The 17,998-nt window shown below is 49.7% G+C and overlaps 1 protein-coding gene across 1 annotated transcript in view; it reads left to right on the top strand.

Annotated features, from left to right (window-relative positions):
* LOC144685684 (rab-like protein 6) overlaps positions 1 to 14,159 on the top strand; it is a 121,240-nt gene extending 107,081 nt beyond the window's left edge. The window contains 3 exon segments of the mRNA XM_078550467.1: positions 8,313 to 8,490; positions 11,913 to 11,971; positions 12,873 to 14,159. Coding sequence (XP_078406593.1) covers positions 8,313 to 8,490; positions 11,913 to 11,971; positions 12,873 to 13,118 — 483 coding nt within the window. The 3' untranslated portion in view covers positions 13,119 to 14,159.
* The last annotated feature ends 3,839 nt before the right edge of the window (positions 14,160 to 17,998 follow it).

Here is a 17,998-nt window from a genome sequence, read left to right as displayed (position 1 = left end):
CTCTCGGGCCCAGCACTCGCACTGACCGCCCTCTCAGGCCCAGCACTCGCACTGACCGCTCTCTCAGGCCCAGCACTCGCACTGACCGCTCTCTCAGGCCCAGCACTCGCACTGACAGCTCTCTCAGGCCCAGCACTCGCACTGACCGCTCTCTCAGGCCCAGCACTCGCACTGGCCGCTCTCAGATCCAACATGCTGACTGACCGTTCTCTTAGACGCAGCACCCTGACTGACCGCCCTTTTAGGGCCAGCACGCCAACTGACCGCTGTTTCAGACCTGGGATGCTGCCTGACCGCTCTATAGACCCAACACTCTGACTGACAGCTCTCTCAGGCCAAGCAATCTAACTGACCGTTCTCTCAGATCCAGCAAGCTGCCTGACCGCTCTATAGACACAGCACACTGAACTGACCTCTCTATAGACCCAACATGTTGACTGACCGCTCTCTCAGCCCTACCACTCTGACTGACTGCTCTCTCAGACTCAGCGCACGGACTGACTGTTCTCTCTGACTCAGCACGCTGACTGACCTCTCTCTTAGGCCCAGCTCCATGCCTGACCGCTCTCTCTGACCCAGCACGCTGACTGACCGCACTCTCAGGCACAGCACTCTGACTGACCGCTCTCTCAGGCCCAGCACTCTGACTGACCACTCTCTCAGACACAGCACTCTGACTGACTGCTCTCTCAGATCCAGCACTCTGACTGGCCGCTCTCTCAGACACAGCACGCTGACCGTTCTCTCAGACTCTGCACTCTGACTGACCGCTCTCTCAGACTCTGCACTCTGACTGACCGCTCTCTCAGACTCTGCACTCTGACTGACCGCTCTCTCAGACCCAGCACTCTGACTGGCCGCTCTCTCAGACACAGCACTCTGACTGACCGCTCTCTCAGACTCTGCACTCTAACTGACCGCTCTCTCAGACTCTGCACTCTGACTGACCGCTCTCTCAGACCCAGCACTCTGACTGACCGCTCTCTCAGACCCAGCACTCTGACTGACCGCTCTCTCAGACACAGCACTCTGACTGACCACCGTCTCAGACACAGCATATTGACTAACCCACTCTCTCAGACCCAACCCGCTTTTTGACCGCTCTCTCAGACTGAACAAGCTGTCTGACCGCTCTCTCCGACCTGAACATTCTCTCAGTTCCTGCCGTTTGACTGACCACTCAGACCCAGCATGCTGACTGACCACTCTCTCAGACCAGGCATGCTGACTGACCGCTCTCTCAGGCCCAGCGCTCTGACTGACCGCCCTCTCAGGCCCAGCATGCTGACTGATCGCTCTCTCAGGCCCAGCATGCTGACTGATCGCTCTCTCAGGCCCAGCATGCTGACTGACCACCCTCTCAGGCCTAGCATGCTGACTGACCCTGCTCTCAGACCCAGCACATTGCCTGATGGCTCTCTCAGGCCCAGGAATCTGACTGACCACACTCTCAGACCCAGCACTCGCCCTGACCGCTCTCTTGGATCCAGCACACTGACTGACCGCTCTCTCAGGTCCAACAATCTAACTGACCGCTCTCTTGGATCCAGCACTCTGACTGACCGCGCTCTCAGGCCCAGCAATCTAACTGACCGCTCTCTTAGACCCAGCACTCTGACCACTCTCTCAGGCCCAGCAATCTAACTGACCCCGCTCTCAGACCCAGCAGTCTGATTGACCACTCTCTCAGACCCAGCACTCTGACAGACAGCTTTCTCAGGGCCAGCACGCTAACTAACCCTTCTCAGTCCCAGCCTGCTGACTGACCGCTCACTCAGACCCAGCCTGCTGACTGACCGCAATTTCAGACCTGGGAAGCTGCCTGACCACTCTCTGAGACTCACATGCTGACTGACCGCTCTATAAGACCTGACATGCTCTTTGACCGCTCTCTCAGGCCAGACCTCTGACTGACCGCTCTCTCAGGCCCAGCACTCTGACTGACCACTCTCTCAGGGCCAGCACGCTAACTGACCCCTCTCAGGGCCATCATGCTGACTGACCGCTATTTCAGACCTGGGATGCTGCCTGACCGCTCTATAGACCCAGCACTCTGACTGACCGCTCTCCCAGACCCAGCACTCGCACTGACCGCTTTCCTAGACCCAGCACTCGCACTGACCGCTTTCTCAGGCCCAGCACTCGCAGTAATCACTGTCAGGCCCAGCACTCTGACTGACCACTCTTTCAGACCCAGAAACTCTGATTGACCGCTCTCTCAGGCCCAGCATGCTGACTGATCGCTCTCTCAGGCCCAGCGCTCTGACTGACCGCCCTCTCAGGCCCAGCGCTCTGACTGACCGCCCTCTCAGGCCCAGCGCTCTGACTGACCGCCCTCTCAGGCCCAGCGCTCTGACTGACCGCCCTCTCAGGCCCAGCGCTCTGACTGACCGCCCTCTCAGGCCCAGCATGCTGACTGATCGCTCTCTCAGGCCCAGCGCTCTGACTGACCGCTCTCTCGGGCCCAGCACTCGCGCTGACCGCTCTCCCGGGCCCAGCACTCGCACTGACCGCTCTCTCGGGCCCAGCACTCGCATTGACCGCTCTCTCGGGCCCAGCACTCACACTGACCGCTCTCTCGGGCCCAGCACTCGCACTGACCGCTCTCTCGGGCCCAGCACTCGCACTGACCGCTCTCTCGGGCCCAGCACTCGCACTGACCGCTCTCTCGGGCCCAGCACTCGCACTGACCGCTCTCCCGGGCCCAGCACTCGCACTGACCGCTCTCTCGGGCCCAGCACTCGCATTGACCGCTCTCTCGGGCCCAGCACTCGCACTGACCGCTCTCTCGGGCCCAGCATTCGCACTGACCGCTCTCTCGGGCCCAGCACTCGCACTGACCGCTCTCTCGGGCCCAGCACTCGCACTGACCGCTCTCTCAGGCCCAGCACTCGCACTGACCGCTCTCTCGGGCCCAGCACTCGCACTGACCGCTCTCTCGGGCCCAGCACTCGCACTGACCGCTCTCTCGGGCCCAGAACTCGCACTGACCGCCCTCTCAGGCCCAGCACTCGCACTGACCGCTCTCTCAGGCCCAGCACTCGCACTGACCGCTCTCTCAGGCCCAGCACTCGCACTGACCGCTCTCTCAGGCCCAGCACTCGCACTGACCGCTCTCTCAGGCCCAGCACTCGCACTGGCCGCTCTCTCAGGCCCAGCACTCGCACTGGCCGCTCTCTCAGGCCCAGCACTCGCACTGACCGCTCTCTCAGGCCCAGCACTCGCACTGGCCGCTCTCAGATCCAACATGCTGACTGACCGCTCTCTTAGACGCAGCACCCTGACTGACCGCCCTTTTAGGGCCAGCACGCCAACTGACCGCTGTTTCAGACCTGGGATGCTGCCTGACCGCTCTATAGACCCAACACTCTGACTGACAGCTCTCTCAGGCCAAGCAATCTAACTGACCGTTCTCTCAGATCCAGCAAGCTGCCTGACCGCTCTATAGACACAGCACACTGAACTGACCTCTCTATAGACCCAACATGTTGACTGACCGCTCTCTCAGCCCTACCACTCTGACTGACTGCTCTCTCAGACTCAGCGCACGGACTGACTGTTCTCTCTGACTCAGCACGCTGACTGACCTCTCTCTTAGGCCCAGCTCCATGCCTGACCGCTCTCTCTGACCCAGCACGCTGACTGACCGCACTCTCAGGCACAGCACTCTGACTGACCGCTCTCTCAGGCCCAGCACTCTGACTGACCACTCTCTCAGACACAGCACTCTGACTGACTGCTCTCTCAGATCCAGCACTCTGACTGGCCGCTCTCTCAGACACAGCACGCTGACCGTTCTCTCAGACTCTGCACTCTGACTGACCGCTCTCTCAGACTCTGCACTCTGACTGACCGCTCTCTCAGACTCTGCACTCTGACTGACCGCTCTCTCAGACCCAGCACTCTGACTGGCCGCTCTCTCAGACACAGCACTCTGACTGACCGCTCTCTCAGACTCTGCACTCTAACTGACCGCTCTCTCAGACTCTGCACTCTGACTGACCGCTCTCTCAGACCCAGCACTCTGACTGACCGCTCTCTCAGACCCAGCACTCTGACTGACCGCTCTCTCAGACCCAGCACTCAGACTGACCGCTCTCTCAGACCCAGCACTCTGACTGACCGCGCTCTCAGACCCAGCACTCTGACTGACCGCTGTCCCAGACCCAGCACTCTGACTGACCGCTCTCTCCGACCCAGCACTCTGACTGACCGCTCTCTCAGACCCAGCACTCTGACTGACCGCTCTCTCAGACTCTGCACTCTGACTGACCGCTCTCTCAGACTCTGCACCCTGACTGACCGCTATCTCAGACTCTGCACTCTGACTGACCGCTCTCTCAGACTCTGCACTCTGCCTGACCGCTCCCTCAGACTCTGCACTCTGACTCACCACTCTCTCAGGCACAGCATTGGCCTGACCGCTCTATAGACCCAGCACACTGACTGACCGCTCTCTCAGGCCCAGCACTCACATTGACCGCTCTCTCAGGCCCAGCACTCGCACTGACCACTCTCAGACCCAGCACTCTGACTGACCACTCTCTCAGACCCAGCACTCTGAATGACCGCTCTCTCAGGCCCAGCAATCTCAGTGACCGTTCTCTCAGATCCAACATGCTGACTGACCGCTCTCTTAGACGCAGCACCCTGACTGACCGCTCTTTCAGGGCCAGCATGCTAACTGACCCCTCTCACACCCAGCACACCGACTGACTTCTGTTTCAGACCTGGGATGCTGCCTGACCGCTCTATAGACCCAGCACTCTGACTGACCGCTCTCTCAGGCCCAGCTCTCTGACTGACTGCGCTCTCAGGCCAAGCAATCTAACTGACCATTCTCTCAGACCTCTCTATAGACCCAGCATGTTGACTGACCGCTCTCTCAGGCCTACCGCTCTGACTGACCACTCTCTCAGACTCAGCGCATGGACTGACCGTTCTCTCTGACCCAGCACGCTGACTGACCGCTCTCTATGACCCAGCACACGGACTGACTGCTCTCTCAGGCCCAGCAAACTGCCTGACCGCTCTCTCAGGCTCAGCACGCTGACTGACCGCTGTCTTAATAGCAGCACCCTGACTGACCACTCCCTTAGTTCCAGCATGCTGACCGACCGCTCTCTCAGACCCAGCACTATGACTGACCGCTCTCTCAGACCCAGCACTATGACTGACCGCTCTCTCAGACCCAGCACGCTGACTAACCTCTCTCTCCGACCCGGCACGCTGACTGACCGGTGTTTCAGACCTGGGACGCTGCCTGACTGCCTTATAGACCTAGCACTGTGACTGACCGCTCTCTCAGGCCCAGCACACTGCCTGACCACTCTATAGACACAGCACACTAAACTGTCCGCTCTATAGACCCAGTACATTGACTGACCGCTCTCTCAGATCGAGCACTCTGACTGACCGGACTTCCGGACCCAGCAATCTTACTTGCTGCTCTCTTAGACCCAGTACCCTGACTGACCGCTCTCTCAGGTCCAGCAGTTTGACTGACCGCTCTCTGAGACCCAGTACACTGACTGACCACTCTCTCAGGCCCAGCAACCTAACGGACCGCTCTATCAGACCCAGAACGCTGACTGACCGTTCTGTCAGACTTGGGAAGCTGACTCAGCACTTTCATTGCATTTTTATATGACAATGTTATCCGTAACAATAGCACTCCATTTTTATTTGTCCAGTCTGTTTTGGTTGGTCAGTTTAAGAGGTGAATCTATGTGTGGGATCATTTGGTCTATGGTACCTGGTCCACATGTGGACTCCAGGACTGCAGCCTGGGATGGCCATGCCCTGCCAGTGGTTGTGGTGTCAGCAGGGCAGGTGGTGGAGAACAAAAGCAGCAGTTGTCATTGGGGAGGCCAACAGCAGAGTTGCAGAGAGTGTTTCCATGAGGGGTGGGTGGAATTGATGGGAGGGATGGGCTTGGCACGGGAGGGGTGACCTGGTATGGGGTGGATAAGATGATGGAATTGGTTAAGAGTGGCAAAATGGCAGAGATTTTGACACAACTTATTATTTGAAAGCTATTCTTTTTGTTAAAAATGAAGATTCACTAGATTTGAATGTAAAAGTTTTAGAAAGTCTTTCAGATGAATTAAAAGAATGCTTCAGCATTATTTCTATAGATGACAGAGATGATAATTGCCTATACCCTCTGGAGTTTCTACACAGTCTAACTCCAATAGGCAAGCTGCCACAAAAACATAGACTCAAGGAAGAAGCAGTATTAATGTTGCTACAAAACTTGAATCCTAAACAAGGACTTTGTCATGAAACAAGCTGTTTTCTTCAGTGATAGATGCTGAAATTATAACAGGCAGATTTCAAGGGAATTAGAATGTTTATGCCTTGAACAGTATTGAGCCTAAGAGATGTAAACCTGCTTTACACATGGACTGTATGTAGCTATTACCAGAGTGAGGAATTCTGATTCTGTTAAAGTCTTTGGTGAAAGAATAGCAAGAAATACTGTTGCAATAAGGATACTAATTTGACTGAAATATTTTGCAGGTCTGTGTGTATGTAATATATTCTTTACTCAGAATGGTGAGAACATGGAACTTGCTACTGCATGGATTGGTTAAGGCAAATAGCATAGATAGAAACAAGGAGATGCTAAATAAGTACAAGGGGGAGAAAGGAATAGGCTGAAATGAAGTAGGAGGACGCTTGTCTGGAGTATTAACACTGTCATAGACCATTTGGGCCAAATGGCCTGTTTCTGTGCTTTAGGTTACTTACAAATTAGGAGTAGGAGTAGGCCATTCGACCCCTCGAGCCTGCTCTGCTATGCGATAAGAGCATGGCTGATCTGACTGTGGCCTCAACTACTTTCCTCTCTAACCTCAAAACACTCTGACTTCCTTGTTTATCAAGAATCTATCTAACACAGCTTTAAAAGTATTCAATGACCCAGCCTCTACTATCCTCTGGGAAAGAGAATTCCACAGACTAACGACCCTCTAAGAGAAAGAAATTCTCCTAATCTCTGTCTTAAATGGGAGGCCTCTTATTTTTGAACTGTGTCCCCTAGTTCTAGTCTTTCCCACAAGAGGAAACATGCTCTCAGCATCCACCCTGTCAAGTCCCCTCAGGATCTGATATGTTTCAATAAGATCACCTCTCATTCTTCTATACTCCAGTGGGTATAGGCCTAGCCTGTCCAACCTTTCCTCACAAGATAGCCCCCTCATCAGTTGAGTGAACCGCCTCTGAACTGCTTCTAATGCATTTATATCCTTTCTTAACTAAGGAGACCAAAACCGTACACAGTACTCCAGATGTGGTCTCACCAATGCCCTTTACGATTGTAGCAAACATACCTATTTTTATATTCCATTCTCCTTGCAAGAAACAACAACATTCCATTTACCTTCCTAGTCACTTGCTGTACTTGTATACTAACTTTTTGTGATTCTTGTTCCAGGACACCCAGATCGCTCTGTACCACCGAATTCTGCAATCTCTCTATATTTAAATAGTACACTGCTTTTCTATTCTTCCTGCCAATGTGGACAAGTCCACGTTATACTTCATCTGCAAGTTTTTACCCACTCACTTAAGGAGTCTGCAAAGATTATGTCCTTTTTTTTTATTCGTTCACAGGATGTGGGCTTCGCTGGCTGGGCCAGAATTTATTGCCCATCCCTAGCTGCCCTCAACTTACTCTCCTGGCTATCTTTGTATCATCAACAAATTTCATGACTACATATTCAGTCCCTTCATCCAAGCCATTGCTATAGATTATATATAGATTATGAATAGTTGAGGCTATTTTTAATATGGCAGCTTTCAGAACCTCAGGATGTCCCAAAGTGCTTCATTGTTCTTTTAAAGTGTAGTCACTGTTGTAGGAAATGCAGCAGCCAATTCTCCCACAGTCAGCCCCCACAAACAGCAATGTGACAACCAGCAGATAATCCGTTCAAGATATGTTGGTTGAGGGATAACTGTTAGCCAAGACACCAGGAAGAACTCGGCTTGTCTTCGAAATAGGATCTTTTATGTCCACCCGAGAGGGCGGACGAGGTCTTGGTTTAATGTCTCATCTGAATTACGGCACCTGCTATAGTGCAGCATTCCCTCAGTACTGCACTGAGTGTCAAAAAGATGATATGTTCAATTCTCTGGGGTGGGACTTGAAGCTATGCCCTTCTGACTTGGATGTGAGTGTTACCACTGAGCTGGAGCTGTTAAGTTTACCTGGCTTTGAGTTCTGTGAAGTCATATTCCATTTTTCTATCTCTTCTCCCACCTCTCCTCCCCAAGTAATAACTGTTGACTTGTTATGCTTCTTGCAGGAGGTGTTCCCAGTTCGAGAGGACAGCTCAGAACTCTCCAACGATGACCTCAGTGTAACAAAGCTCAGCGTGTTGGTGAAACCGCAGGCCCGAGCCATGAAGCCAACCACTGACCTTGACTTGTTTGGTTTGGGCATTGATAATAAAAGCCCTGCAGCCCCAGAAAGCAGCGATGAAGGTGACATCAAGAACTTGTGGTCGATAAATGTTTTGAATTTGTTAATGAGAGGAGTAGGCCTGGGTTTTATCACAAGACATGGCGATGCTGCCAAAAGTTTGATTAAGTTTACCAGTGCTAGATTGGGTGTAGGGCACTGGATTATTGGCAAGATCCTATTCCTCCTTCAATACATTTCATTTTTCCTGGTATCGTGAGCATCACATTCTATGATTCCCATCATTTTTCCTTGAAAGCTGCAAATTTGTGTTTGCCTGTATTCTCAGTGTTAATGTGTGTGGGCCTTGGTTATATTTGCAGGAGAGTGGCAAGGTAACACTCTGAATTGATTCCATGCACATGTATCTCATATGCCTTCTGATATCTTCTGTCTAACTTCCTGTGTCAGTGCCGTCAAACTGGTCATTTTTTGCATTCTGAATTGTCACAAGGTATGAAATCAGTCACTTGGGCCTCTAATGGGCTGAACCCAAATCACTGTTGACCTGGTAAGCAATAAATTGCCTAACCTCATAGCCAACAAATACCCTTAGGATGTACAAAAAAGGGTCTAGTCTCTGATGCCAGTAAATAGTTATCAAAGTTGAGAATGAAACCAAGCTTTGAAGTTGGTGGGTGTTGGCACCAAGTGTCCCAGGATATTTGCTTCTTGTGACGGTGCAGTGGTCAAGTAGAGTCTATGGAGAGAGGGTAGCCTCCCCTACCCCCCGATCCTGGAAAGAGGGCTGGGTCCCCCCACTCCCACCCCGGCCTCCAACCCTCTTCCTCCCCGCCCCGACCCACCCAAGAGAGGGCTGCCCCCTGAGAGAGGACCCCCAGGCTACTTGGACTGCAGGAAGAGGTCCCTAAATAGGAATGTAGTTGAGGTCCCAATATAGGTAGAGACCTTGAGGTTTAGTGGACAGGTCACTAAAATTATTAGCACAACAGTCTCAGGCTGCTAATGAAGCACACAGAATGTTCAGATAAGAACACGAGTATGAGTAGACCATACTGCCCCTCAACCCTGCTCCACCATTCAATAAGATCTTGGCTGATCCTTGACCTCACCTCTGCTGTCCTGTCCAATATCCATATCTGTTGATTCCCTTAGAATCCAAAAATGTGTCGATCTCAGCCTTCAATATGCTCATTTATTGAACATCCACAACATATGTGGTGGAGAATTTCATAGATTCACAACTCTGAGGGAAGAAATTTCTCCTTATCCCAGTCCAAAATGGCTGTCTCCTTATCCTGAGTCTGTGACCTCTAATTCTTGACTGTCCAGCCGGGGGAAACTGTCTCTGTGTTTACCTGGTCAAGCCCCCTCATAATCTTATGTTTCAAGAAGATCAGCTCTCATTCTTCTAAACTCCAGAGAGTTTTGGATCATTCAATAAATGCCAACATACTTTCCTAATTGCTTGCTGTATGCACAGGCTAACTTTGTGTTGAATGGCTCTTTGGCTCTGCACCATTGCCAATGATTCACATCTACTGCTCATCTGTTGAGAGTCCAATTCAAGCAAGCCAGTGGGGGCATCGTAGGTCACTCACTGAAGCAGGGCTGCTGAATGTTCCTTCCTGCAATGGCATATTTCTGTAGCAATCTGAAAATATATTTCTTCAAATTTCTGTGCTCCAGTGTGGATACTTTGGCGCCAAGTGCTTTGACCATTTACAGATTGTTCTCGGTTGTTGAAGTCAGTCTGATATGAAAGGATATCCCACTTGTATGAATCCTGCGTTGCGGCACAACCCATCTGGCGTGTATAGGCCCCACCTCCCCAGAACCAGTCCCAATGGCCCAGAAACCTGAAGCCCTCCCTTCTGCACTCTCTCTCCAACAATGTATTCATCTGTTTGATCCTCCTATTTCTATACTCTATGCTCCGGGTTCGAATCCCACTCCAGGACTTGATGGCCAAGAAAGGTGCATTCATAACGTGGCCAAACAGGTTGAGTATCAACTTGTAAATCCTTCCAGCACACACCATGGGAGGCAGTAAAAGCGGGAGAGATTCCTGGCCACTCGTGATGGAAAGGAACTGGAGCCTCTGCCATCACTATACATAGCTCCGGACTACAACGTAAGTGTATGTTGCCACAGCAACTTGGACATCTATTGGGGGCTAGTGGGCTCATTTGGCTGATGGCTGGTGTGGATCAGATTGGTGCCAACAGAATGGAGTTCAATCCCTGTTCTGGCTGGGGTGGTGTCAGGACCTGCTTTCGGGCAGAGAACTCAAGAAGAAGACAACATCCTGGAGGCTATTGTTATTTGGACATATTCAATGAGGGTGGGGGTGGGGGTGGGGGGAAGGGCAGTGGCGAAGGGACAAGAGGGGAGGAGTTAGTTATTGAGGTGGAGACTGAGCTCTTTCTGCATTCGGGTATTCTGCCCTTGTCCATTCGTTACTGAAGATGAATTGAGTCAGGATTTTATTCCACACGTGCTGGAAGCCCCTCTTTGATTCAGTCACATTACTGTACAGGAATTCAGCTCTGCCACTGACTCCTCCTGGGGTTCAGTGAAATACCTCACTCCGGTGAGTGCTTTGAGTGTCTTATGTTTAAGGCAGTTGACTTGTACTGCCAGGTATCTACTTGTACATTCCAACCCAGAGACGTAGCAATAGTATCTCTTATTGGTGGCTTTCACTATTCTACGTCTGTAGATGAACCTCTAACATTTCAAACCTCTTCCCCTCATTGCAACCTTTACAGTTTTCCCTTCAACAGACCTGAGTGCCCTCGCAACCTCCCTTAAAGCCAGTCCCCTGTGCCTTTTTATCTCCCAGCTGTTCACAGATAGGCCAGGATCAAAAACCTTTCTAACACAATGTACATGAGTTGCAACCTCCCTTAAAGCCAGTCCCCTGTGCCTTTTTATCTCCCAGCTGTTCACAGATAGGCCAGGATCAAAAACCTTTCTAACACAATGTATGTGACATGTTCTTCAAGCACAGAGACCAAATTATGACACTGTCACTACAAGTCTGCACAAACACAGTTGAGCCAGGGACATCCTCATCTAGTATATCCTAGGCTGTAGATCTTGCCATTGGAAGCCTGGGACCTGATTACTCAGGTCACCTGGGGAGTGGGCAGGGAAGGAGCAGAAATAAGAGGGAACCTTGTCATCAGAATAACCAAGCTGCTAGTGGGCAGGATCTTAATACGGGAATTCACAGCTTTAGGTAGAGGGAAAAGCAGAACTATGCGAATCCTAAGTACTTTCAGAAGTAGTATCCCAAGTATATTTGAGTTGCTGCAGCTTTCAGTATCAATTAGGCATCCAATATCCTTACTGGTTTACTTAACCTGCCAAGCCTCTCACTGAAATACCTGGCTATACAACTGAACTCTAGGTGGATGTGTAGTCCAGAATCTCTCACATTGTTAGCTCACTGTTAACTGAATTTCGATTCCCTTTACAGAGAAAACGAGTAAGGGCTCCTCTAAAGAGAAGAAGAAAAAGAAGAAAAAAGTGCGAGAGGTAAATGTTATTTCAAACTAATGCAGCTTTAAGTGTTCTGTCGGCAAATATCCAAAAATACAGACAAATATTGAAGGGTAGAAGAGAGAGAAAGGGGATCAGCAGCTGTGACTCCATTAGTAACATTCTCGCCTCTGGGTCAGAAGCCCATTCCAGAAACTTGAGCCTCCAATGTGGTACTGATGGAGTGCTGCACTGTTCAAGATGCTGTCTTTCAGAAGAGACATTAAACCGAGGCTCCACTGACCCCTCAGGTGAACATTAAGGATCCTTGGCACCGTTTAGGAGAGCAGTGGAGTTGTTCCCCATTTCCCAACCAACATCACTCAAAACAGCTTATGCTGATTTCATGGCTGTTTGTGGGATCTTTGTGTGTAAATTGCTGTGTTTCCTACATTATTACAGTAATTACACTTTGAAAGTACTTCATTGGTTGGATTGTCCTGAGACCATGAAAGGAAGCATAAAAATGCAAGTTCCTCGTTGGGAGGGCTCTGAAATACTGGGAGTTTATAACCAAATCCAGTAAAGGTGGAGCTTTAATGGACTGTAAAACATGTTAATTAAATGGCTATTTTCATAGTTAACTCAGCAATTGAATATTTATAGGATGTAATGTCTCCATTTTGATGGTTCTTTTTGTGAAAAAAGACAGACTAGTAGTTTGATAGCACCTTTCATGATCTTAGGACATCCTAAAGCTCTTTCCAGCCATTGAAGCTAGCTGTGAAGTATAGTCCCTGTTTTAATGTAGGAAACAATGTTGGGAAGAAATAGCAATAGGTTTGAGTTTATAAAAATGCTGAAAGTATTGAGAGTAACTTTCCCAATAACTTCACCTGGGGGATTCGGGAAGCCAAGACCTGAGAGTAGTTGTGCACCGTATGTTTTATTTTTTTAGGAGGATGAGAAATTGGAAAAAAAGAGGCACAAGCCAAGGAAAAGCAAGGAGAAGGAGAAAGAAGCAACTGACGAGCGGCAGAAAAAAGAGAAGCAAATGACGTCTGAGGAGAAAAGGAGGAGGAAGAAAGTGAAGACCAAGGAAAAAGCTGATGAGGACACCGAGGATTTGGAGAAGTTTCTGATTGGCAGCGGTGATAGTCATGTTGTGAGGAGCAAGGGCAGTGGAGACTATGAGGAGCTATAGACTCAGCTTGAATTCTGTTGTATTGTCTTCATGTTACTACCCTGTTTCCACACTTTAAAAATCCCTCTTTAACATTGGCACAAAGCATGTGCCTGGGCTTTGTGAAAGAAGCTGTTTGTGCCGAGCTCAGGTTATTTCCACTCAACTCCCATCACAGGCCGATTTTGTAAGTTTCTAACTATTTATAGGGTGGATTGTGTTGAAGGTGTACTGCTGTGGATTAGGGCCTCTGCTCAGCGCACGGTGTCTGGTTTCAGCTGGCTTTGATCGAGTGATCAGTGCTTCACCAGCTAAATGAGCCCTTGTGGTAACTTCATTCTAACCTTATTCCAGTGTCTTGAAGTGAATGGGCTCTTCAAAATGATACAGAAAATTTTAGCTTTTAGCAGAGTTTATCTACAGAATCCATTGCGTTTGAATCAAATCTGGTTTCAGGATCTCTGAGCAGGTACAAACTGCCAGCCTTTCTGAAACCCAGCACTCCACTGTTTGCCAGCTTGTACCCAGGTAAGAATGGCTCAGTGAACACACCTTCAACCAAGGTGCTCTGCCAGTACCTCCCCCACCAGCCCCACCTCCAATCTTTCGCTGGGTGACAAACTCACAGGCACTCCCATTTTGGATGTCTGTAATTTAAGGATCGTTTACCTCCCCTAACCCATTTCCAAAATTAATCTTCTCCCTCTGTAATGCCCCGATCCGTAAACCACCTCAGCAAGGGTTTCAGTGTTCTACCCCCTGCATTTCCACACCCTCCACGCCCGATGTCAAGCTGCTGGAAGCCACACTGTGGTGTTCATTGACATTCTTTACCCCCCAACCCCCAACCTCATTGGCATGTTGGGAATGAGTGGAGTCCCATAGCTTGCTGATTGGTGAGCCCTGTCTCACAAATTATCCCAGTCTATGGACCCGCATTTCATTTCCATCCTCACAGTTAGAGTCACAGGTTTGGCTCAGTATGACTTGGAATTGACTGAAATGATTGAACAAATGTAATCAAGGCAGCCTGTAGCTTCAAATAAAACTCTGTTTAGTGTCAAATTGTTGGGCGCAGAGCTTTTAATGGCTAATGAAGTAACCTACCAGAGTATTAACCAATTAACTCTGGTCCTGTGCGTTTTCCAGTTACAGGTGTGTGGTGACGTTGTTAGACGACTAGTCAAAGCTCGGTTATTTCAAAGCTTGGCAGGTGACATGAAAGTTTGGCTGAATGGGTGGCACAAACCCAAGAGCCAGGAGTCTGAACCAAATCAGTAGAAGTAGCTCCAGTCTGACTTGGGAATTGGACCCAAAGGCATCAAGGGCAGCTAATGTGAAGCAAATGCTGAGCCTGAAGCAGGTGCAGTTACAGATTTAAAATACACATGCACCGTGCTATTCCGCAGTTGTGGGATTTTCCTCTTGAAGCGTTCTGTACACCACAGACTATGCTGTCCCAGAGCTGTCAGTAAGTGAGACAATGTCCATTCCAGCAAACGACTTCTGATATAAGATTTAATTTTCACTCATGCCCAATTAGGTTTTGGCCAATCATGTGGCAGATTACAGTGCACTAGCAGGCGATTCCTGTAACTCTTCTGAGACACAAGAGTCTCACTGCAGCCTGCAATTGAGAACTCTTTCATTACAAAATACGCTGGTGTAGTCTCCCATGGTGGCCCGCGTTCCCCCTCTCCCGTGGCAGCCCGCGTTCCCCCTCTCCCGCGGCGGCCCGCGTTCCCCCTCTCCCAAGGCAGCCCGTGTTTACCCCCTCCCACGGCAGCCCACATTCCCCCCCTCCCACGGCGGCCCGTGTTCCCCCTCTCCCAAGGCAGCCCGTGTTTCCCCCCTCCCACGGCAGCCCGCATTCCCCCCCTCCCACGGTGGCCCGCGTTCCCCCTCTCCCACGGCAGCCCGCATTCCCCCTCTCCCAAGGTAGCCCACGTTCTCCCTTTCCCGCGGTGGCCCGCGTTCCCCCTCTCCCACGGCAGCCCGCGTTCCCCCTCTCCCGTGGCAGCCCGCGTTCTCCCTCTCCCACGGCAGCCCGCATTCCCCCTCTCCCAAGGCAGCCCGTGTTCTCCCTCTCCCACGGCAGCCCGCATTCCCCCTCTCCCAAGGCAGCCCACATTCTCCCTCTCCCACGGCAGCCCGCGTTCCCCCTCCTGCTGCAGTCCGCATTCCCTCTTATGCATCAAGTTCCCTCACTTACTGCATTAACTGTACATCTGGGGCGGCTGCTCTATTGGGCATCCTGAGAGCAGGAGGTGGGGCGGATGTCAAAAGGCAACTTCAAACTAAATTAGGACTGAACTTGAGTTCACTGACTCATTCCTCAGAGTAATGCCTTGACCAATCAGAGTCAAGCTGCCTGGTTTAAATTTCAAACAAGGCTTGGCAGTTAACTGTCAGTCACCATCAATGGTGCATTCTCCAAGGCAACACCATTGCCAATCAATCAGCACTCTTCACATACAGTATAAATTGTTGTTTTCCCCTTATATTGGTATTCTTGTGCGTGTCCTGATGAGTGTAAGATGAAAAGCTTTGACGTCTCTTTTTTCAGCAATACTTAAATTAGGACTGTTGCTTGAGAGTTTGCCTGCAGCTCAAACACAGTTTCAGCAGTGATGGTCCCGTTTGTCAATCCATCGTGAGTTTTGGAACTCGACCGAGAGAACATTTCCCTATTTAGACTGGTGAAGTTTCTTAAACAGGAATTACTCCGATGAAGCTCAATATTATTGTACATCGAGATTCTGGAAAAAGTAATGGTGTTCTTGCAATTTCTAAGTTCTGATTACCCTTGGGGTTGAGTCCCAGGTGTGGAAGGTTTCAGTAAGTTGTCAGTGTTTTCTCTACGTTACCTCATCCCATGCTACAAGGATCTATACCTATCAAAGCTTGACACCTCAAACAATATTAACCCTTTTACATTGCTCCAAGTTGGCAGCCTTCAAGTGGTGCCTGTGTACAGTGTGTCAGGGAGGCTGGGTTACACATTTGTGTTGCCACTTCTTTTATTGGGTCACTTCCCAGGCAGTCACAGTCCACGGGGCACTGGATCCCAAATAGCAGCTGAGACACAATCTTAGTCCCTCCTCTCCCGGTATGAGATATCTAAACAGCTACTTCTAATTTCCCTGCTCACATTGACCTGAACACTGAAGCCTAAGATATTGGAGTTTTCGTTGCTGATTTCTAACATCTCAGTTCTTAATACATCATCTATGCTCTGGCTTGGTTTGGCAATCCATGTTATACCTGATTTGCTATTGAGGCTTTATTAAGGGAGTGAGGAGAGGAAAGAGACCCAGCTTAGTAGCTCTTGTTAGAGTTTGGACTCCTGTTTTGAGAGTCTAGGCTCAAATCCCAACTCTCGCCAAGCAACCTCCATTCTGCTGGCTAATGTGTAAGGTGCAAGGAGAAAATGTGACCCATTCCAGTCAGTTTGCACTGGGATTTCCGTGGCAGTCTGCTGAATGAGTAGGAGGAGAGAAGGCCATGAAAAGGTGGACCCCAGATATTGGATCATACTCTCACTCTCTGAAATGCAGCTTGCCCAGGAGGATGTGTGCTGATGTCTCACTGCCGCTGAGCATCTCGGCACATCACACTCCCATATGGGATGTGATAGGGAGGGTTTCTGCTGTAGTGTGCTAAACGCTGCCTGTAACATTGCTTTAAGGTTTTTAGTTTGAGTTTAGAGAGGGTGTTCTTTGAAAAACCTATCCAATTTGGCTCACTGCCCTGCTCTTTCCCCATAGCACAATCTTAAAACGAGAGCTGGGATAATGTTGAAGTACGTTTTCACACTAAGGCCATTGGAAATCTGAAACTTACTGTCCCAAAAAGCTGCAGATTCTGGGAGCCAATTGGAGCTTTCAAGACTGAGATTGATAGATTTATATTGGATAAGAGTATCAAGGAAAATGGAGCAGAGTTGGGTAAATGGCATTAAGATACAGGTCAGCTATAATCTGAATGGTAAATCAGGGTTAAGGGGACGAATGGCCTCTTCCTGTTTCTAAAGTTTGGAGAATCTGTATTAAATAGTCCTGGATTATAAGGCAATTTCAAAACATGGACAGATTGTTTGGGATGCTTATTTACTGACATGAATGGCACTGGGGAGGCTTGAGTTCTGCCTAACTCAAAGGGGTGTTAAGGATCGAATCCCCTCTATCTGGCTGATATTTTTGGGAATGTGGCCAGTAACAGGAGGGCTGTGTATGGCTCAAACCCTCCCCTTGCACTCTGTATGTAAACTTATCTTCAATTATGTTTGTTCATTAAAGGCAAAAATATTATTTTCTTCCTTAAGAGGCTGGCCTAATGAATGTTGTTTTGAGTATTTGGTCAGTTTTATTTTATGCCCTTAAGGGCATCACCTTGCATGTCGTGCAGTGACTGACAACTTGTTGGATAAACCACCAGTGATTGGGAACTCACTGAATAAATCCCAATCAGTGGGAACTCCCAGTTTAAATCCCAATGATTGGGAGCTCAATAGTTAAACCCCAATGATTGGGAACTCACTGAATAAATCCCAGTGGTTGGGAAGTCACTGGTCAAACTCCCAATGATTAGGAACTCACTGGATAAATCCCAGGGATTGAGAAGTCACTGGAACAATCCCAGAGATTGGGAACTCAGCGGTTGAACTGCCAGTGGATGGAACCTTACTGGACAAACTTACCAGTAGTTGCAAACTGACTGGACAAACTCCCAATGATTAGGAACTCACTGAATAAATCCCAGTGATTGGGAACTCACTGGACTAACTCCCTGTGATTGGTAACTGACTGGATAAACTCCCAGTTATTGGGAACTCACTGGATAAAACCCAATGGTTGGGAACTCACCGGAAAAAATCCCAGGGATTGGGAACTGACTGGATA

The sequence above is a fragment of the Cetorhinus maximus genome, chromosome 10 (genome assembly GCF_964194155.1).
Source record: "Cetorhinus maximus chromosome 10, sCetMax3.hap1.1, whole genome shotgun sequence".
NCBI lineage: Eukaryota > Metazoa > Chordata > Chondrichthyes > Lamniformes > Cetorhinidae > Cetorhinus > Cetorhinus maximus.
Note: the sequence above shows the minus strand (reverse complement) of the source record. Positions and strands in the feature narration are given on the sequence as shown.